Genomic DNA, 22,918 nt, shown 5'->3' with positions numbered 1-22,918 from the left:
AATCGTTTTTTTCCAGGTCTGTAAATTATGGTAAAACCCATCGCAAGGGAAAACCGCTGTTATACGTGTAATGCACATTATTGTGTGTTGTTGAAGCTATGTAAATGCCGAAAAAAAAAGCGTAAACAACTCGGAGGCCAATTGCATTATACACTTGGGCTGTGGCTAAAGAAAAAGGCAACCTCATTTCTGGGTGCACAGACTATATTACATGTGGATGAAGACTAACAACGTTGATTCGTAAAGTTTGACCCCAAGGGAGGAGGAGGAAACGTTTATTCAAAACACTCCTTTTAATAGCGACGTTGTGGCCACACATGTCTTCCCAGTGGCTTGGTGTTACAGCGACGCGCAGATTATATTCTTCTACTTCAGTAAGCAAGCACAGTGCTTTGAAAAAAATCGAACACCTTGTGATTTTTTTTAGTCTATACAATTTTCCAAGCCTTTTAAAAATTGCCTTCAAATAGCGCCTTAGTTAATTGCCGAACTTACTACGGCAGTTTGTGTTGCAGATAAACAAGTTTCACTCCGCTCTTCAAAATTAGCTTCTGATATCCTTATTATCGCTTTTTGAGTCTTGCAACCAATAACTCGATAGTAGATGTAACAAACTGAGATGTGGAAAATTATAGTACTGTAACAATTGGTCCATGGATACATGCAGTATATCGTTAAGCTATAAAAAAAAAACCTCTATTTCAAGAGCCACAATGCATGTGAATACAAGATGGGTGGTCCTTAATAAAAACGCCATGAAGCAGTCCTTAAAGGGCCACGTGCAGCTCCAGTGTCAGAGCTTACCGACCCCTGAGCTAGGAAATATTTAGCTGTAAGACTTTGCTCATTGAGGCTTTTTACTCAATTGTGATGACCTGGGTGTGTGTACATTTTCAGCGGTTTGCTCACCGCCGTGCCAGAACGGAGGCATGTGCGTGCAGCCCCAGGTGTGTGCCTGTCCTGCTGGCAAGTGGGGGCCGTCCTGCGCAGACAGTAACCCCCAGGCCGCAGCCGCTGGTGCTGGTGGGGTACCCAGCCAGAGTCGCACAGCTTCGCTCTCTCGTACCGCACACATGACCCTCACCGTCAAGCACCAGCCGTCTGTGCGGATGGTGCCACACAAGGGCCAGCAACAGTGAGTGTCCTGTGCGTTTTAACTTGTGGGCGCAGTGTTCTAAATAAAACCGTCTCCCCCTTTGTTCTCACTGCCAAAAGTGGTTGCTAAGCATTTGACCTTGGTCGTAACAGGACAGCCCGTTTGTGTTTCATACGCAAGTTTGTCTGGCCTGTTGCGTCTGCCTCCTGTTCCGCCGAATCGTCCATCTTCCATCACAGTGCTTCTATCATGAACTCCATCACAGTGAGCACTTTGTTTTCCGTTTTGTCTGCTTTACATGGGTTGTCCAGCCAAACCACGTTGAGATTTTTTTCTACTTTCTCTGCCAGGTATGCACATACACGGCATGCACTTGTCTCAGCATGCCTGACTAAATGTTTCCTTGGCAGCAGTTCATTACCTAAATTGGGCAGTCTCGTCGCACCGATGTTGTGTGCACGGCGCGGCTCGCAAGCAGGGTGCGGCTGCAGTACCTCCAGAAGTGCATTCAATAATAACAGTTTGAAAAAAAAATACTGCATGCTTAATTTGGGTCATGCAGCAGAGAGACAACTGGCTAGCACGTCCCCTACTGAAATGAAGGATTATAGTTAATGTATTTCTGTCCGCTTTCTAAAAATACTTCAAACTATCACAGGACAATTTTATTTCTGTGTAAACGCGCATCTTTATTTAAAAAAAAACAAGAAAAGACATCCTTAGGAGATTGCCAGTTCGGAATGTTGACCAAACTGCAGTAGAATGAAAAATATTGTATGTGTAGGATATTAACTTGTGAAACAAATACTTAGATTTATTTGGTTTACTAAAAAAAACATCCATGAGAGTTGTCATTGATTTTTATTTCTTTAATTTTGTACAGCACAACGCATTTGACTGGATCACCAGCACTTACACATTGCTTGAGTTGCTGTCTGAAGTGGTTTGGCTTGGCTGCAAGTTAGTTAATTTGTTCGCTCGCTCGCTCGCTCTGCGAGTGGAGTATAATTTTGCGGTCATGCCATGGATCGGGGGACCGATGCTCAGTGGCAGCAACTGACGTCATGCAGGTCTGAGAGTAATTAGAGGCCCCTTCGGGTGGACGTTGCTAAAGTTGCTGAAGTTTTGACTTGAACGCACATGAAGCACTCTCGTTATTTGTTTCACCTTCGTGACATTTTCGTCTAATTTTGCATTCCTTGTTAGCGTGTTCTTGTCGACGACATTGATCTTGCCCAAACGGTCTGGCCATTTTCCATCATGGTTGCACAGTTTTTGAGTCTGAAGCCAAATGTCAATACAGACACGTGTGTTTTAGTCCATTTAAACAGGCACTGGGTTACAAACGTGTAAGGTTGCCATGAATAAAACTGCTCGTTAGTGTAATTGGCACACTTAATTTGTATAGATGACTGGCATAACAACAAAATATGTTTTTGTTGCAATCCACATATAACGGTGTAAGTTAAAGCAACTTTTGTTTGAATATGATGCACGGTCCAAAAAATGACATGCACATTCCAAGTTCGAGCAGTCATGTTTGATTGTTCCACAGAACTAGTTTGCACTGTGTATGGCAGGTCACACTCAATGCAGTCTGCGCCACTTAGCATGGCCATGCAACGTCGGACATCCCAACCACTCCTGCTCAAGCCTAAGGTCTTCAGCCACCAGCTCGTGTCGACCAGTGGAGGACGTCCTGCCCATCCCGGCCCCAACGCCTTGACCTCGGGGCACGGCCAGCATGGGCTTCTCGGCTCTGAACATTTGCTTCATGGTGGGTCTTCAATGTTGGGGTCGTACAAATGCTGAAAATGCCACAAAAAATATGTGACTGTTGCAATCATGCTGTAACTTGGGTGACTTGTTAATAAGGGAGATTAAGGAAGGTATATGTGCAAAGATGTACGTGACTCTTCACAAGTTTATGAACCTTAAGCCTTCTCTGTCAATGGAGAAATATTGTTTTTGGTTCATTTACACGTGCACTGGGTTACAAATATTTTGCGACACTTTCCCCTAGCTGTGGATATCAGTCACAAACAACGAACAATCCCATGGGTATTTCAGCAGAAGGCCCATTTTTTTCCATAGTGGTAATAATAATGATTGTTGTATAGCAGCCATGCCTAGCTTGTTCGAGTGATTGGTTACAAGTGACAGGAAGCTTTCGTTTTGGCACAGGGTATGTGCCGATGCTGAGAAAACCACCCGGAGTGAAGATTTAATTCACCATTATAGAGCCAAGGCATGTGAATCTGCTCCATAATTCTTTTAGCAAATTGGCACAAAAATGGGTAGTGACTAGTAAAATAAAGTAACTTATATAAGATTAATATTTTCGATTTAAAAGAAATATTTCGTTTTAAACAGAAGATACCTGGGGAGAAAACACAAATATGTAGATGATTTGGAACGCATCGTAACAATTCAAGGCAGTAAAATGTAAAAAAAATGTATTGAGATTTTAGTTTACTGGTTTTCATGTTTATGCTCAAGGCGGTGCTCTTGTGTGGCATTCTTGGTAAATACGGATGTATTAAAACCTCAATTTTTTTCCCCGTTACAGTCTCATGCAGGAAAAAAAAAACATTTGACTGCTCTGGCTGGCTTTGTGAATTCACATTTACGTGTGATATTTTATGTTGGTTCAATGCAAGGTCTGACGAGGAAACTGCAGTAAGTTGTTTTTCCAGTGCGATCCATCCGGTGTATCTTCATCATTTACAGATGGGTGCTCGCTATCGTGTTTGCATGTATACATAGGGAGTTCACACTATTTGACGATGAAAACCTGCATTGTCAAAACCCTTCTCCCTGCTCAATTCTCAACCAAATCTTTGTGCTAACCATCCACACGTCCGTTATGGTAGAGTGGTAGCGTTTTTTTAATGGCTTCATGTGAGAGAGATCGAAGGAGGTTGGCATCCCTGCGTTCCTCTTCTCCCGCTGTGCTGAGTTGTGATGTGAGATTTTTGTTTTCATCGTGGTGGAGGGCATGTATATCGCACTCATTTGCAGAGGCCGGCAGATGGAACCGTGCCAAACAAACCTCACAGGACGCCCATCGGCAGCCCGGGGTGATGACCGACCAGTGCTGTTTTGTTTTTCTGCATGAAGCTCAGTTGAGTGTGTGCACTGCAGGAAGGGAAACCTTTTATTTTGTAAAATGAAAACAACTTGTACAAGCTGCACGCAGGGAATAGTGTGCAGGAGAAAGCTTAATTGGAACGCTTTCCACCGGGCACACTCTGTCTCCTGAGAGCGCCGCAACAACAACCTCGTGCTGTTGTTGCGAGTCTTGGTGTGTAGTTTCCTCCACATGCCCCTCCCCTAGGCTCCCCAACCCTTCTGCTACATTCCCTGCATCATTCGTCACAAATAAAATGCAGCTTTGTGATTACTTACCCTGCCCGGAGTCGGATCTCCCTTCAAACGTGGTTTTGGAGTGTGGCCCTAGCCATTCCATAAGCAGGACGTTCCACCATCCGCCCCTCCTCCCTGCTGCCACACACACCCTCAACACCCCCCCCTCTCTCCCTTGCGGTTCCAGCCTCATTTAGTCCACGACGCAGCTGGATGGCTGTCAGACGCTCAGCCGTAAGCGGCTAAGCCTGCCCAGCTCCGTGCCTCTGCACTGTTGCCTGCCTGCGATGGGGAGCGCACGAATGGGCATCGTGTACCGCCCGATCGTGGCCGGTGCCGCCGCAGCCGCCACCCTGTGCACCCTCATGCTGTTCTTGCCCTCTCTCGTAGCCGGCAACTTGAGTGCGAGCGGATCGATGGGGCGCATCAAGGTGGTCTTCACACCCACCATCTGCAAGATGACGTGCACCAACGGGAAGTGCCTGAATACCTGTGAGAAGGGCAACACGACGACGCTGATCAGCGAGAACGGCGAGGGGGCTGACATGCTGACGGGCTCCGGGTTCCGCGTCGGTGAGTCGTGCGCTCGCCGCACAGCGGCCGCTGCTCCTGAATTGACCGTAACTGCTGCGAAATGTCTCGATTTTATCAAAAATCTGTTTCTCTATCTTCTTTGTCTTGTCATGCTCAGAATGGACAGAACGGTAAATATGGTTCCATTTTCTTAAATTTTTGAAGTATTGTCTATTGTCTTGTAATTTCATGTTTAAACTTTATTTAAAAAAATGTTGCCCTATATTTTCAAGGTGATTATGAGAATTAGGAAAGAAAGGTTAAAACTCACTTTTTGGAATTGTGATAACAGCATTATTTTTATATGAAGTTTGTCATTAGGTAATAATGGCACAGCTTTGTTTTTGTAATTCTGGCAGAGGTACAATGCATCAATTTAAGTGTCAGAGTTAGGTATATTAAGTTTCCTCTTTATTGTTTCCAAGAAGAACAAGAATTCTTTTCACTTACGGTGGGAAACGATGTTCCCCGTATGCTGGCCAAATTGTGATTACCCAAGTGGGACTAACCAACATGAATTTACCAGGATCCATATCATTCATTAAAAATCAATGGACAATTTATTGCACATTTGCTTGAATGGAAGGGCACGGTCTCCTGCCCATTTGTCTAACCGAGCGAGCTACGACCTGTTCACAGGAAGCTACCGTGTGGCTCATTTTAATAAGCGGGCAGGAAAAATAGAGCTCATTCACTTGTTGCGCTGTTACACTTTTACTTGAGCTGCACATAAATGAGTCATTGTCTTCTTGAGTCATGGCCCAGCCATGATCCTACTTAGAAAGGAGCAATGGTTTTTGGCCGGACACGGGCATGCAGTCTCTAGCGTTTCCCTCCAGCAAGCGCCGGCGTGAACTTGAGCTGTGGCCAGTGTAAACAGCTGAGAGCCATCACTAGGCACCATGACAGCTCTTGTGTACAAATGTTTTTCAAGAATGAGCACAAGTTATTTACATTTGCCAAGGTCGCATTTGTATTATACATAAAGCAATATACAAATTATATGAAGCTGTGTTTGGCACTCATGCCTTCATGGTGCAGGCTAAAATAAAATAAAAATGTTTTGTTAGTCATTGTATTGATTTATGTTCTAACGTTCAACGGGTTAGTGTGTTTTTTAATGTAATGCTAAAAATAGCTAAATATAAAAATTACAGTGTACATTTTTGCTGGCATATAAATAGCAGAGTCTCAAACTATGCGACCTAGTCAAAGCAAAGGGAAGTTTTAGCCTTTGACCAACTCTTGTTCAATTCATTACTCACGTTGCAATTACAAAACACAAGCAGTGTTTGTGACCGCAGCTACATTGACACTCTCACACTTGTTTGGAGAAGGAAAATCATTACTATTGCATTCATCAAAGCTGTCACCGGGCATGTATAAACAATATAAGGAATTTAAATATGCCAGATGAAAAATATATATATAGGTTCCGAAGAAAAAAGTGGCTTCCTGCATCCATCCAACAGTGGCATTTCTATCTGCCGAGTTATCGCTATCACAGTTGAACATTAATATAGCTAACTTTTGTTGTATTTTCCATATCTTAGTCATACTTAAAAACAAAGCGCCATGTCACACTGAACCCTACAGTAATTTGGCTGTTGAACTTGTCCATTTATCAAATGACTCAATTGACCAATGCCCCGGGTCACTCTTGTGAATTAGACGAATCCCGTCTCTCTTTGGTTTTCACCTGGTTCAAACACAACATACTTGAAACTTGAATGCCATTTACTCCAGTCATTCTGTTCCACCCCCATGCCAGGGGTTGGGTAGACCGATGTGTTGGTTTAGTGACGTTACTCAGAAATCCCCGCTGGGGAAAACGAGTATACATTGCGTAAGAAAGACTGGGTCCAGCCCTGGAAGGGGTGCAGCGCTACTGATCGGCAGTGTATGTGCAGTGCTTCAGCTACGGAGAGCCCAGTACTGGGATGAGGCCAATGTGACACAGTATGCTGCACCATGTACGCGACTCTTGGGTACAAATCAAAACAAACAGCGGAAAAGAACAAATTAAGTCATTCTTAACCAGAGGGGTTGCGGAGGATGAGGGGTAGCTTAATCGTTGACAACACATTTGGGAGAACAACACATTGCCTAGCTCACATTAAGAAGGGATATGGCACATGACATTGTTTTAAATGCTATATTAGTATTGTTTTGCTTTTCTCCCCAAATGTATTCACATCGATGCAAAACTCTCACAGCATCAAAGTTTGGCCCTGGAATGTGCTGTTGCAGAACTCATGAAGTTGCTTCAATAAGCCTATTTATCTGCACTAGCGGCACAACTTTTACTCTTTTTTTGCCCCCCATTCAAAGTGTTGTCACATGTTAATCAAACAAATATTTTTGATTCTCATAGCTGGAATTAGCAAAATTAAGTTATATAATGGGGGGGGGGGGGGGTGAGGGGGGGTTTCTTCAGTCGTGAGTGATTGGGATGAGTCCATCAACTAGCCACATTTGGGAAACCAGTTAAATCACGGGCGACTGACCAGATTTTAACCAGGATCCCAGTGGTGTCGGCACGTCGCCTTATTAACACGTGGTATTAGCCCCCTGAGCCACACAGCCATCTCTTTTTAGAAACGCAAGTGGCCATAACCGTGTACTTGAGACAAGTGTTGTATTATTATATTGTTGTCTAGTTTAATAGCTTAATCGGAAGAAAAAAAACCCCTACCTTTCTTAAATATGTGTACATATATATGCACATTTTCTTGCATTGAAATGGTTTACCGTAAGTGCTTGAAAAAACGCAACTTTTAAATTTTCAACTGCAAATTCAATTCAGAACATGGGTGGCGGCATCTTTGATGTTGCTCATAACGTTCATTCCTCGCCTGTCCTTGTGACCGTGAATGGATTTCAAGGCTGGGGTGAGTGCATTGGCGAGGCTGCAGGGCTAATGCTGCTGCTAGCGTTAACGGCGAGATGTTAACTACCTTGCCTGGTGGTATACAAGAGGTGTAATGGGTTCGATCCTAACCCTTGACGCCTGTATATTTAGAGTTTTCTTGTTCTCCCTGTGGTTGCATGGATTTTTCTCCAGGTCCTCTGGGTTTTCCCTCCACATTTAGAAACATGCATTTGGAGTATTTGGCTGCTTTACATTTTCACATGATAAGTCACTGTTTGGTAGGCTATCATTTGTGGCCAGGTCACTCCTGAAAAATAGATATTTTGCTCATTGAGCCTTGCTTGGTAAAAAAACATTTTGTTTTTGTTTTAGTTTAACGTCAAAGCAGGGGTAGCTGCGCTGACTGGGCTCTGTTGCTCCACACTTCCCGTTGCCTTGTCCTCAAATACTCTCGCCTTCACCTTTCTCAAATTCCAGTGAATTGAATGCTCTGCAGTGGCCCCCTTTTTCATTTACATCTCATAGAATGTAATGGCACGCTCTCTTTATTAAAAATACACTCTTTTGATCACATGCCGTCTTTGTTATGAGAAGGTCATGGTTTACGTGATTTGCTTCATTATTAGCACTCTATCGTATGACATGACCAATATATTACAACTAAGCATTGAGGGACATCATGTGTTTTACTGCGGTGACTTTTGGTCAATACTGTTATGTCCCTTTCTGCAACGTGCAACTCAGATCGCAGCTAAAACATTTGGTTTCATAATCAAAATACCGGCTTAACCTTGTACTGTACAGTAAATGTTTCGCTGTAGCATGCCGATGCAATAGTCCATAACGTTTACAGCATGTGGTCAGCTTTTAATAACTCGAACACAAACTTCAAATGAATCCTCATAGGAATCATTTTTTTTTTTTACAAAATTAGGGACATTGCCAGACACCTGTGCTAGAATCATATTCTGATTTCACTGGGATAATTGAATGGAATACTTCATCACGTGTACGTGGCCCTCACAACCACGTTTCAGATTGCACTCGTGGTTTCACCAAAATTTGAACACGGAACAGTTGAGTGTGTGGTTGATCAGGCTCTTCATCTTTAGGTTTTTGCCGATTGTTTAAACATTTGAGTTGGCCGTGCTCCTGTTTTTTGCTCTCGTTTCCTGTTCCCCTCCCAGTGTTGAAGCTGCCTTTTTAGAATGGCTGCTTTCTGGTTACATGTGCTGGACCTTCACATCTTTCCATGTGCTGCAGGCGGTGTAAACAGGACTATGCAATAGCATCCCCGGGGAGCCCAGTCATGCTACAATGTCATGCACGTAACTATTTGCAGAGACTTTTTCAAATGGGCAACGTTGAAACATATTTCTCTCCTTTTTTATTTTCCTGGTTTGAGGTGGCTCTTCCAACACATGCTGTTCAAAACAAGACACGGACGTGTGTCAAAAGCACACATCTAGGTGTGCGTATATAAAACACCCATCAGCATTTTCTGGAGAAGTGCATTGTGGCTCTCTTATCTCATTGCACCATAAAAATTAAATTGAGAAAATGTTACCAAACAGATAGCAGCAGCTATGCAGTGATAGACAACTGTGGGTAGGTTTAATCATAATTAGGACTCATCACCACACTATAGTGACCAGTGCTCACTGCTGCAAAGTCTACCTCTGGTTTTCCGGCCTGCACCATTACTCCATTACGATTGTTTTCTCCCGTCATATACAGACTTGATCACACGCTGTTTGTGGCTAAATAAGAAATGCCCCACTTTTTTTAAAAACACAGTTCTCATGCTACTTAAATGGTTCTTCGTTTGCAGTGAAGTCCAATACTCATTTTAAACATGTACACTTTTTTAATATTGCATAATTACCGTTGTTGTGCAATAGAAAATGTGGGAACCCATTGCAGTGGGAGCTTGTGTCTCAAGTTTGATAGTGTTACAAAGTTTTCAAGTTCTCGGTGACACGTGCAAGCGGTTTAACAGATAATAAGTATGCAGAGGAATGTGTTATACACCAGTGCTGGCCATCACTAAACTAGTTGTTTTGAAAACTTTCTTGTAAATCATTCATATTTTTAGGTTTTTTGCAGTAAAGTCACGTAGGTAAAAAAAGAATAATAATAATAAATGAAAATAACTAAATTAAATCACGACGTTTCGGAAGCAACACAAGCCTCCATCATCAGGTGTAACTGCTCCAGTAAAATTACTGTAGCGTGTGAAGAGAGCTATTCAATACATGTGTTTTTTATATAGGGTGCTGGGCAGGGAGGAGCCAACGTGGTGTTTGTACACTGCATGTACGGTGCTTGTACAATGTATGTACGGTGCATGTACAATGTATGTACGGTGCATGTACATGCATTGTACCATTCATGCTCAAGCACCATTCATGCTCAAGCCTGCTTATGCACCCAGATCTGGTGAGATCGGGTGCATTTTGAGTCATTTGGGTGATAGGCTTTTACCAAAGTAGTTTTGTAGCCCTTCATGCCAGAACCACTTGCGTTTGTTGCTGCTGTTGATGTGATGGAAAAAAATGTGAGCACTGGACACCCCTTGCTTGTACCCCCACACAGTGGTGTGTCCCATCCCGTGCCGGAACGGGGGCAGCTGTCAGACACGGGATAAGTGCCGCTGCCCGGCGAACTTCACGGGGAAGTTCTGTCAAATCGCCGTGCAGTCGCCCAGGGCCTCCGAGGAGCAGGGGGCAGTGGCGGGCGGCCAGGGCGTGTCGCTCACTCACTCGACCTTCTCCATCCCCGTGTCGGGGGTGCACGCCGGAGCTGCTACCCACGGTACCGTCAACCTGCGCCTGACCCGCCTGCGTTTGGACGCGTACCGTTTCCCCTTTGCACATCGCGATCCCCACCACGGTCGCCTACGCCACCCCCACGTGGTGGGCGGAACGCGCGCTAGCCCGCTATACCGTGGCGTGGGGCCCCTTGCTCATGTGCGGCCCACTCCTCCCCACGCGGCCACCACCAAGCAAAAGGCCGCCCACCGCCATCACGTTTACTATCCCAGCAGCCTAGACAGCGAGCTTGCCTGAGAACCTTGTTGACTGTTACTAAACGTGGGAGTTTTTTTTACTTTTTTAAAGGATATATGTAGATTTTATTACATACGTAACAACGCAACAATATAACAAAAAAAGGGTGATGTTGTCGTGTAAACTTTGGTGTTGGTTTTTCATTTTACAAGTTCTATGGACAGCCACGTGGTAATATGGTTATTGATGTGTGAATCATTTAATGTGGGTTATATTTGTTGGTATCTATCATGAGGCATGCTTGTGAGTCTAACATTTGTTCATGAAATGCCCTATGCCGGCATGACTCATCGTATTATAATTATACAAGATATTGTGGTGTTAAACATATTAAACATGTTTTAAATCTTGGGTTGCATGTAATAAAGAATTGTTTTTGCAAATATTTAAGCTAAAATGTAAGTAAGATCTTTATTTCTTTGTAACAATATGCTTGAGGCTTATTTTCTTACAACAACAATATACAGAACAATGAGATCGCATTAGTTTTAGGTCCATGGCATTTCGGAGGCCTGTAAAGTAGCATACAGTCAAGTATTTGGAAAACATCAAGTTCCCAAAAAAAATACTCAAACAAAGAGCAGAACAATACCTTTAAAATCTCGTAATGCTGCATCACATTTTAACCACTGGGAACCCATTTTGTTTATAAATTTTCACCACTGCTCCACAGAGCACGATGGTTCTTAACATCATTAATTTTCATTAATAGCAGGGAAACCTGTTTGCCTTTTAAATATGAATCCAGTGAAAGTCATAGCCAACCTGTTGAAGGATTGGCAGCTAAATTAGTCCTGACTAGCTTGTATATCAATAGCTCGGCATCTTTTTAATTTCCTTTCTCTGTTGGCTAGTCTTTTGAAAATTTGATTCGTGGATTTGATGTCGGTGCCATTTTCATTAAAATCTTCTGTAATGTTAGAGGCGTGTGCTGACAATTCCAAGGGACACATTTTAAATTCATGCCATGTTTCCACCCCCACCCACCCCCCCCCCAGCTGTCCAATGGTCAAAGAAAGTTGGCAAAGATATGATTTATCTGAACTTAGAGCCCAATGATAAATTAACCACCACAAAATCCAATAAAATGTGGTCGTAGTGAAGACCTTAGAATGATAAACCACATCACAGTTATTGATGATGTGGTCGGGTAAAGCGCAGGGGATAAGGCTGGCGAGCCTGAGCACCATGTCTTCACAGACCCAGGATGCACTGGTGGTGGTCCAGCAGCTGCATTGTTTGAGGCCGCCACTGGCAGTGCAACAGAAAGCAAAGAGCACTTCATGGCTTTGCATGCATGGTTCTTAAAACTTGAGGAGCCTCCTTTCATTGGCAGAGCTCTTATGGTATTATTTAAAGTAAAGTTTGCAATCATTACTACATTGCAGAGAGTAGGGATTATTAAAATATTCTTAGGTTTTTTTGGTAAAGTCACGTAGGTAAAAAAATTAAAATTAATCAAAGTAAAATAAAATAAAAATCACGACGTTTCGGAGGCAACACAAGCTTCCGTCTTCAGTGTTGCCTCCGAAACGTCGTGATTTTTATTTTATTTTATTTTTTATTAATTCAAATTATTTTTTTACCTACGTGACTTTACCGAAAAAAACCTAAGAATATGAATCCTTGCAGTCACGAAAGCTTCAAATCTAGAATTATTAAAATAGTGTGGAATGATAATAAAACATTTACAAGTCTATGAATGATAATTATATATCAAATCTTTTTTTTTTGACTATGCATAATAATCAACATGCATCACACTTTTTTTTATGAAGCAATAAAATCCACTGAGGAATTGAACCTCAAGAGAATTTACTGCTTCAATGAAGAGGCTTGTCATTGGGGAATTTATGGGCCTCTGATTTATGATCTTCTAGCTATGGAAGGCAGTAACATATAACATTTTGTTTGACAATAATCATATATATTACTTATACCGCTTATGTGTCTATATAATGTTGTGGTTATTATTTACTATTTTGAAGTAAATGAAGTGTCAGGTTAGGCACTTATTTCCAATTAGAGAAGGCATTTTTCCCATGGCATATTTTCGGCATCGTGCATTTATAACCCAGCACTGTGATTGCTATTCATGCTTGCTATGCGGTGTGTGTGTCACCGTGACATAGACCTTTGACCTAGAACTTTGCCCTGTGTTTTGCAGTGAAGATATCGCCGAGTGTAGCGAACGTGCACGTGCGGCACCCGCAGGCGGCCTCCGTGCAGGTGCACCAGGTGTCGCGCGTCGAGACGGGCCCAGGCCATCATTACAAGCGGGACCACCAGCACCACAGTCACAGCCACAGCCAAAGCCACAGCCAAAGTCACAGCCAAAGTCACAGCCAAAGTCACAGCCAAAGTCACAGCCAAAGCCACAGCCACGGGCAGATTCCGCACCATTCGCAGTTGCAGCAGCAGCAGCAACAGCAGACGTACACCTACCCGATACAGCAGCCTGCGTCCCAGCCCAGGCCTCAGCCCAAGCCGCTTGGCCGCTGCTTCCAGGAGACCAACCCAGGGCAGCAGGTGTGCTCTGCTGTGTGTTTGTGTGTCAACGTGTGTACGTTGTTGTGTTTGCTTATTTTTCGGGCATTTTTAATGTGTGCGTCTGCATGCAGATTCAGGCCATCTTGTATGTTGTACAATTGCAGCAGCGAAATCGGCAACCGTAACCACATACGGGCACAGGTGGAAAATAAAATGTACACTTCCTCGAAACACCAGTTTTTTTCCCCTCTGTTATTGTGCCAATGGCCTCCTCCCCCACTGAGATGGTTATGCTTTATTGCAGTGCGGCAAACCACTGCCGGGCCTCCTCAAGCAGGAGGACTGTTGCGGTAGTGTGGGCAGCTCCTGGGGCTTCAATAAGTGCAGCAAGTGTCCAGCCACAGCCGGTGAGCTCCTCCCCCGCACTGGTGCAGGCCTGCCCAGCCGCTGTCCATCCCACTCGCCCTTGTTCACCAACTGTGCAAAACCACACCAATGTGTGCTTTTCGTCAGTATGTTCAATGTATGGTGGGCTGCACATGTTTTGGCATGTTTTGACATGGTATTATCTGTCATCTATTATACTTAGTGCTGCTTGTTGCTAACCACTTGGCACTTTGCATTTGATTTGATTTTTTCTCACCACTCAGACGAGAGTTTGTGATTATCGAAGGTGTGACAGAAGTTTGGAAGGGATGATGCACCTTAATTTATTCACAAGCAGAACATTAAATTGATGTCCTTTGCACATTCTGTCGAACACAAACATTTTAAATGTATATCTCCAGCCCAAGTCTTGAGCCTTACCTGTTCATACTCCAGTCGTGTTTATGTAACAGCGCTTTCATAAGTGTACACTTTTGTTCAAAAGGCTTTTTAGAGAAATGGTAAAACATTTTTTTTAAACAAACCCTTGCTTTTCATACTCAAAAGCCTCCCTTTTGGTACAAAGGAAAACATTTTCTTAAACAATTACTAGCATTTATTTCAGTTAAATGCAGTATTCTTATTTATAAGTCAGAATGTTTTATTCAATCATAAATGCAACACTTTTCTCTTAGCAGCTACAGATGAAAATGTTTATCCCATGCCAAGTATATGTTGGGAATTTTGCACGTTTCTTTCCGACTGTTTTTTCACATGTCTGGACCTGCCTTTCTGTGAGTTCACCTGCACAATGCATGTGTGGAATTCAGACGAAATTTCGGCTTCAAATACAGGATTTTTTTAAGTTCTAAAGTGTTACTCCATATCATATCATAAACAAACTAACTGTAGGTCTTGCACCCTTTCTTTGCGTATTGCCACAATATAGGACTGACACACAAGAGGGCTCACATATTACATACCTGCCCATGCATAGCTTTGCAAATGGAAAATATGGTGAGAGTTGTATCAACAACACATGTTTAAATTCAACAAGTGGGACCGCTCTCACAGCCAAGTTTATCCACATGAAGTGCACCATGCCACACAGTAACTACCTCGCTTGGTATGCAGAATTTCGCGGGTTGGATCCCGACCCTGAAGCCTCTATGTTATCCCCGTGGTCGCGTGGATTTTTCTACGGGCCCTCCGGTTTTTCCCTCCATATTTATAAACATGCGTTTGTATTTGGCTGCTATAAATGTCCACATGAAAAGCCACTTTGTTGGGCTGTGATTTGTGGCCAGATCGTTTCTGAAAAAGAGCTATACAGTTAAAAAAAAATAGTAAAAGACTTTCAGCTGGTAGCTTTATGTCAGGTCCATGGCACACCAGGTCTGATGTTGAATTCCTAGGTGCGCACTCTGGGTGCGACCCTTCCTTTTTATAAAAAAAGAACATTTGTATTAGATTTTTGCAGTACACAAAAACAAAGGCCATTCTGCAGAATGTTGAGCGACAAAAAGACACAACTCCACGTGAATATCCGCCAGGCCCATGTACCCGACGTGTCCTGGTTGATGAGAGGTGGGGGGGGGGGACACACAACCCAAGGAGGTACGACGCTTTCTTAATAGGTAGTCTCGGCAAACACATGTCACATGTCGAGTGGTCCAAGTGTTTCAAAGGCAGAATATTAAACGTTAACAGCGGGCGAACACTCAAAAATGTTATAGATAGTCATTTTATCAGTGCTCATCGATATTGTGACACAATTGACCCTGTGGTTTGGCTAATGTAACTTGTTGAAGCATTTTGTCAGTATTTAGCCATACATTATGACATGAATGTCACTCCATACAGAATGTAGCTTTATGAAAACGATACGTGGGGATATGGATTGGGTGGTGCAATGATTCGTGCAGTATCCCTGGCTACCTGCGTTTGACTCTTGACCACGACTAACTTCAGTGTGGCCTGGTCCCCGGGCCTTTCTCCCCTTCACGCTCACCCATAACTGCTCAGTCGTGTAGTGTGGTTAAACAATCCCCTTTGACTGATGAAGCAATGGGAGGCCCTCATCCAGCAGTGGATTGGAAAGGCCTGTAAATTATTGACTGCACTCTTTCGGTGTTTCTGTATCCGTGGTATGTATGGCTGGAGACCAGCTTTCAGTTGCATAAAATCCTTGACTACTTTCCCCTTGGTCGGTTATGTTCAACAATGTGACCTCGGTATGCTTGACTGCAGAACGTTCATGGTAATACCATATGTAAGGAGACCCTAGTTCTGTTTCCACAAGTAAATAATTAAAACGTATATACATGTGCAGATACATCTTTTTTAATTTTCTTTTCTTGTGGAAACAAAATGGGATTCTACTTACAACTTTTATTTGTATTAATCCCGTGTGCTTTCATAAAACATAGTGGGCAGTATTACATATATGTATAGAGATTATGAAACACGCAGCTGAGTCAACTTACCAGTGCCTAGCACTTGGATATATTGTGCGAGGCCATACTGATCGACTGCCGCAGCGTTGGTGTCCTGTGGCTGTGTGGGCCACTGTCATCCATGTTTGGGCACTTCTTGGATCACCGCACGTGAATGCTATCCGGTGGAGGGTTTGTGTCACTCGTGAGAGGAGGGATTGTGTGTGAATGTGTGTCATGTACGGTAATCGGCCGGTGCTGGCGGTAAGCCACGGTCGCTTAACGTTTCCACTGTAGATGATTTATGGAGAAGGAATCCACAAGCAGGTTGCACGACGAACAACTCTATTACAGCTTTACATTTGGTTCTCATTTCTTGTACTTGTGTGTGTTTTACAGTGAGGATCTTATAAGGTAACGTTACGCGTGTTATCCCCCCGTAGAGATGGATAGGCATATGGAAGTTGTGTTTAATGCTTACCTGCCAGCCGTCGTTGTCTTGGTGTAATGTGCACAATTTGATTATGTGTCTCGCGTGGACATTTTTAGAGGCGGCCAAATTTCCCTATGTCGAGGGGTGGTGGGCCAAGCCCTTGATTGGCAGCATGATGACAGCCAGGGTTGTCTCGCAGCTTCATCCAGACCACAGCAAGGGATGTCGTCTTGTCAGAAAGCCAGTTCTGGTGCGAAAAGGGGTTGAGACGGAGGTGCTGGAGGGGGAGGGCTTATTATGTTTCCCATTTCATCAGAAACGTTTTTATGCCCTTGTTTCTGGCTAACAAGCGCCAGCAGTTTTATATATACACTCGTAAAGATATGCAGTCATTCTTGCGTGCGTTCGATTGCCAACAGATAAACCCGTGTTCGGTTTATGAGCCAAGCTGGACGGCCGCTGGGCCATATGTGGCAGAATTGCAGTTTAACATTAAAAACAGACATGGTTTGCGAGCGCATAAACAACAGCTGGAGCAGAGACACATGCTTTTCATTTAGAGACATAAAGTTGTAGTTGTATGTCATCTCTTTACTTTGTTTAAAGAGTCGAGGCTGGCAGGAGTTACGGCCATTCTATTTGGTAATTGAATGTCGCTAAGAAATGAAAGCATTGGCATACGCGCGTGTCGTCTGCACAGATGGATCGCAAAGGAATTTAGTTTGACAAGGTCTCGTTGTTTACACAACATGTGTAGAGCGTCTAAAATAACCCTTTTATATACTGTACAGGGCTAGTGGGTAACGCGGAGAGATTCAATGGTAATGCATTACTTATCGGGAGTTTATTCCCTGTACAAATAATGTTAAAGATTACATTGTTTTGCAAATCTAACGGTTGCAAAAGCACCCATATTTGTCCCAATTAATTGTGTGATATTAAAACGGGGCTTGTACGTACGCTGGGTTATTGCATATGATATAACCGATAAGCAGCACTGAGGCTAATAAGTCAAATGATCAGATCAATCTTGTTTTTAGTAAGTTTGACCTTGTTTGCATAAACTACTTATCTTAAGCTCTTAAAAGACATTTCATTCTTAGAAGTTGGTTGAGTGGCCGAATAGGAGTTGCAATGACAGATAGATATGTACATGTCAAAACTCGTTCAGAGTTTGCTTGTACTGAATCGATGCCGCTGAAATTATACATCCCCAGAAGAACATGAGTTGTGTAAAAAATATTTTTGTTATTCTGTGGAGAGATGGATATGTGAAGGAGACTGTCTGCTTAACTACTTTGTTCCCTATATTTTTCCCAACGACGCGATTTTATTATTTTTGACATGCACACAGATAATTATCTGCATATTTTTATTACGTAGAAATGGCACATCAATATTGTTTTAGTCATTGTCAATGCAAGGTTTGAACTTTGGCATCAGTATGCAATGGAACAATTTTACATCCAATGGCACAGGGTATTGTTCACTTTACAGCAGATGACGCACTTTTTTTTTATTCCCCCACAGTCATCTTACAGCGACAGTGGTTGAATTGAACTTCAGTTTTCAAACCGGCACCATCTATAAACGCAGCAAGCTACATACATTACAGCACTAAGGTTCCAGCATGTGCTGTATTTCATATTGTTTAGCGAAACTAGTTAATAAATACATTGATCCCATTTAGTAGGCGCTCCTATTTGGGATTATGATTGATTATGATACAAAATACTGTACTTTAATCTATACTTGATCAGGAGTAGTTTCACTTTTTTTCCCAGTTTCCACCAAATCCCCTTTTATAGTTTACATAAGCTCAGCATGATATTAGCTGATATTCATTGGTCTTTTCTATAATTTGATTGTTTGTATATATGGGGTCAATAGTACAAACACATTTTCTCAAACCAGGTTCTTCTTTAGGAGAGATTGTTCTCTCAATCGATCATTGTTAAATTCTCGACTATCTTCATGAACCATCTATATATATGTGTTATGAGGCGAATGGTTCTGCAGTTCTTAAAATCAGTTTTGTCTCTGGGCTTCAATATCATATATTTAATGTCTGCTTGTATACATTTAGTAAATAGGTCCACTCATTTTGATTCGACGGCTGCGGTGGCCACAGTTATGAGGTTAATGATGCCCGCAAGATTCAATGGAAGTATATAGGTTCCTATAGAGTTGGAGTGGGTTTTTTTGTAGTGTTGCTGACGGGCATGAAAAACTGCTTGGCTTTTCTATCAAAGTAAATGTGATTCATGAACCCTGGAGAGCTGAGAAAAAAATAAAATCCTCATCAAATTATGGCTCCACAAGGATAACCCCAACAATGTCAGCGGAGAACTCAATCGTGTAATTCATGAAGCGTTTTTTTACATGGCCCTGCTATGAAGTTATCCTGCAACGATTTTCCAACGTTTGCATTCCAGAATTTCAAAGAGAATGCAAAGAAAAGATGAATGTTTTAGAATGTTTTATGATAAGTACCCACTTGCCTCAAACCTGCATAATTTTCTACGAGGAATCTGCCACCATCATCCTGCATGCCTCTATCTGCCTTTCCCGTTGAAATGGTGTCGAGATGGCGTTCAATAACAACTCGTCTGGTTTATTGAATGCAGAGTTGCACACTTACCTTTGACCTTCCAGAGAAGAAGAAGTTTTCCTCCAGGAGTCATAGCAGTGATGGATGGTCCAAAGTTCACAGCTCTTTTCACGCTCGGACTTGTGCAGCGTTCGTACCCTCTTCATTGAAGGCCATCCTAAAATGTGCGCCGCCTTTCTCTTCTGTCAGCTTTTACGTTTGGGATTAGCGCACCTCCGCGTACACATGCCCTAAAAGAAAAAGAGCCGAGTTTTGGCTTGCTTTGTCACCTGCTGTCACAGTCTCAAACCTATTGCCCCGTAGCGCACCTCCTTGTGATAAGGTAACTCAGAGCATTCCAGTGTGTTGTGGGATCATCTCTGAGTCATCCGTCTCCTGTCAGGTACACACAGTGCGCTGATGGCCTCACTGCAAACAAAAATAAGATTGTTTTTTTTTTCAACGGCTGTTGAAAAAAAAGATTACGGTTGGAAATCCAGAAAGTGAACAGTATGAAGAGATATATCCCCGAAGTGTTGTAAGATAGATTACTTCTTGAAATGTTATGGTTACCTTAAGAAGGCATCACTCTTCAAAAGTTGGGTTATTTATTTTCTTTAAGAAGGTAAATTATGCAATTCTCATGGGGAAGGTTGCTTCTCTCACTTGTGTGTTGTGATACGAAGCGGCCGTGCTTGCATTTCTTTGATCCGTGTGCGTAGCAATGTCACTCGGTAACGTGTCGCACGTTTCCATGCTGCTGGGATAATAACTGGACGGTCGTGTTTGTTTCCCGATTTAACTGGCAAGAGAGAGGAACGAGCCTCTGCAATGCAGGCGTGGAATGGTTTTGGCCGTAAAAGCCACATGACTCTTGTCAAGCCTGAGTTTGAAGATGATGTCCCCATGCGAACTATGAGTGGTGACAGCTCTGGCTGCGTGTCGGTTAAAAATGGATGTTGCCGTGCACAAGTGATGACAATTGGACTTGCCATCTTGCGATCATAATATTTCCTGTTGACAAAGAAAGAACATTGTGGCTGGCAAGTGGTATTTACCAAAGGAAATTTGCCATCGGAAAACTTTAACGAGCGTGGCGCCAAAGACAATGCGGTCCCACACGAGCAGAATGGAGTGACAGCACTTTTCACTCCATTTCGGCATCTAACAGTTTATCTGAATGCATCTTTTGGAACCCACAGCCAGCACGAGTATACATTTATATCTGTATTTTCTGTCGTTTACTGCTGAGCTACATAGCTCATGAAGGTCATTTGCCTGCCACAGGCATGCAATTTCATCAAGCCGATTATGTTTCTGCAGCCTAGTTGGCAGATCCCGCTTAGCGGCGCAAGTGTCAAGTACGAGCGAGACGCATGGCTCTGTTTCCAGGCTCGATTAGAGGTGTTAATCCTCCAGCGCTCTCCTTCGTGTTCGCCGAAACACTGAGAGCCTAGCAAGTGTGAAGCACAGAGGTGGCGGTCCTTCACAGGACAGTGTGACAGATGTAGCCGAAAGGCGTGGGTCAGGAGCAGTGGCATGGCTCGGAAACCGCTGGAGTCGCACGCTTGCTGTCCTAGGAGGAAAGTCAACACGCGGAAGGGGCGCATCTCTCTGTCGCAGCCTGTGCCTGACAGCCATGGGTGGCAGAGCAAGGAGGCATTGATGGGCGCTAAGTGGCCCCCCCGTGTGACTGAGACAAAATGCTCTGCCAGTTTCCATGCGGTAAAGCAGCAGTGGGGTTTGCAGGTGCAGGGTACGCATTCCCCAATCAAGAGTGCAGCGTCGTGCACGCACCGGCGACGTGATTTGGCTCTATTCATGCAGATCTACTTATGCAAAGAGGCAAGGGCACTCGGAAATCCTGGTTGTTGCCCCCTCTGTGCATGCATTGGACAGCTTGGACAAAAAAACTGCTCAGTGGAACACTTGCAGGACATATTGTGACTTCTCAATGTTGATCATTATTAAATCCTTAAGTGCTGGACTCATCAAAGATTTTCTCAAGCTGAACGTTACTGCTGCCTCGGATGCCATCTGAATGGCTCATGACTGTATACTAGTAATATAACAAAAGGGAAATTTGTGAATATGTGTGTCTGTTCGAAATGTTTAGCATATTTCCCAACATTCAACAAACTTGAAATTTGGCACGTGGGTAGCTTCCAGACTGTACACAATGCAAAAAGTATAAAAATAGACTTTTGTATTTTCGGGGGGGAGGGCGCAATAATGGATATATTTTGCACGGCAAGTGAGCGGTGACGTCACATGTGATGTCACACGCATGCAGCAGCGTCACGCAGTGTGCCTGCTGACGTCACGCATCCCACCCCCACCCTCCGCGTAGGCCGTGTATTAATCCAAGTCAAGAATCCAAGTCTCGGGCGAAGCCGGGTAGTAAAGCTAGTTAGTAATATATTAGTTATATGGATCTTATTTTATTAGTGATGCCCATATGCAATCACCATATGTGTATGTATGTTGAACTTCTCTCGCACCGTACATAACCAACCGTACTAATTGTTGTGCATATTTTAACATAAAAAATGGTTAAAACACCTACTGCAGTGTGTATATATAGGTGGTCTATGTCAAATGGTGAATTTATTTCAAATGAATATTCTAAGGATTTAACTGGCAAAGTTTTGAGTGGGTAGACCTTTGCAATTTCACACATTCCACGAAGCATTGGCCAGCCTGGTTTTAAGGGCTGGATAATCTCACTCTGGCAGCTTCAACCACACGTCCAAGTCTGTAGCCACCACCCTTTTAAACCTACCACAGTAAACATAAATGAAAGGAATGTCTTTGGCAAAGAGAGAGCTGTGATTATCATCATGGAAAATTCAGCGACCGCCTTGTTACTTTGCTATTTTTTTCTCCTATGTTGTTGAGTGGCCTGAGTTTAGAATATCCCTTCAGAGTGTTCACTGCTGCGATTATACTGCTCACTAATTTTGATTGTGCAAAAAAACACACCAAGGAAATATGTCTTGCTTTAATTATCTTCTAGCACATATAGTCTGCTTGAATTCGAGTGTTGCTTCGTGTTTTTGAGTTATCCTGCCCCCTGTCATAGTAATGTGGAATGTGGCACCATCACAGTTTCATGGCCGACATTCTATACACTCCTATGTGCAAGGGGACATTTTGGCTTTGACTGTCATACGGTAAGTATAATTGTTGGATTTGATATAGCAAGGAAGACTAATGAAGGGACGATTAAATTTTTTTCCTCAAATGTTGGACTTTTGTATTTTTTTTCGCAGTTCAGACACAGCCTGGGAGCAGTGCCATGGTCGAGTGCAGACAGGGCTTCAAGAGGGAGAGTGCGACCCAGTGCCGAGGTGAGTGCACGTGCCTGCGCCGTACACTGCCCCCGCTGCTCTTGCCACAGACTAGCGCTCTCACCGACAAAATCACCGACGCTCTAGCGGTGCAGTGCGGTGCCAGTATTAGTCGCAGACCTGTGTGCATCACCTGTCCGGTTCGTAGTTTATCATCTGGTGTTTCCTGTGATAACGAGGTGGTCATTTGCTTTTAATGTGTTCTGGAGATGTTCACTCCTATAATTGATATTCCGGTCAACACCATTTTCATTGGCTTGGCTGGAAGTTTATGGAAAA

General features: G+C 43.3%; 1 protein-coding gene across 1 annotated transcript in view; it reads left to right on the top strand.

The window, feature by feature from the left end:
• LTBP1 (latent transforming growth factor beta binding protein 1) overlaps positions 1–22,918 on the top strand; it is a 57,074-nt gene that overhangs the window by 9,405 nt on the left and 24,751 nt on the right. Inside the window, exons 3-9 of the mRNA XM_078858187.1 lie at positions 898–1,135; positions 2,677–2,873; positions 4,853–5,035; positions 10,503–10,721; positions 13,143–13,504; positions 13,770–13,872; positions 22,562–22,639. Of these exons, the coding sequence (XP_078714313.1) occupies positions 898–1,135; positions 2,677–2,873; positions 4,853–5,035; positions 10,503–10,721; positions 13,143–13,504; positions 13,770–13,872; positions 22,562–22,639 (1,380 nt within the window). The remainder of the gene's footprint in view (positions 1–897; positions 1,136–2,676; positions 2,874–4,852; positions 5,036–10,502; positions 10,722–13,142; positions 13,505–13,769; positions 13,873–22,561; positions 22,640–22,918) is intronic.

Source organism: Lampetra fluviatilis, chromosome 7, assembly GCF_964198595.1.
Source record: "Lampetra fluviatilis chromosome 7, kcLamFluv1.1, whole genome shotgun sequence".
Classification (NCBI taxonomy): domain Eukaryota; kingdom Metazoa; phylum Chordata; class Hyperoartia; order Petromyzontiformes; family Petromyzontidae; genus Lampetra; species Lampetra fluviatilis.
The sequence above is the reverse complement of the archived record's forward strand: the minus strand, read 5'-3'. Positions and strand labels throughout refer to the sequence as shown.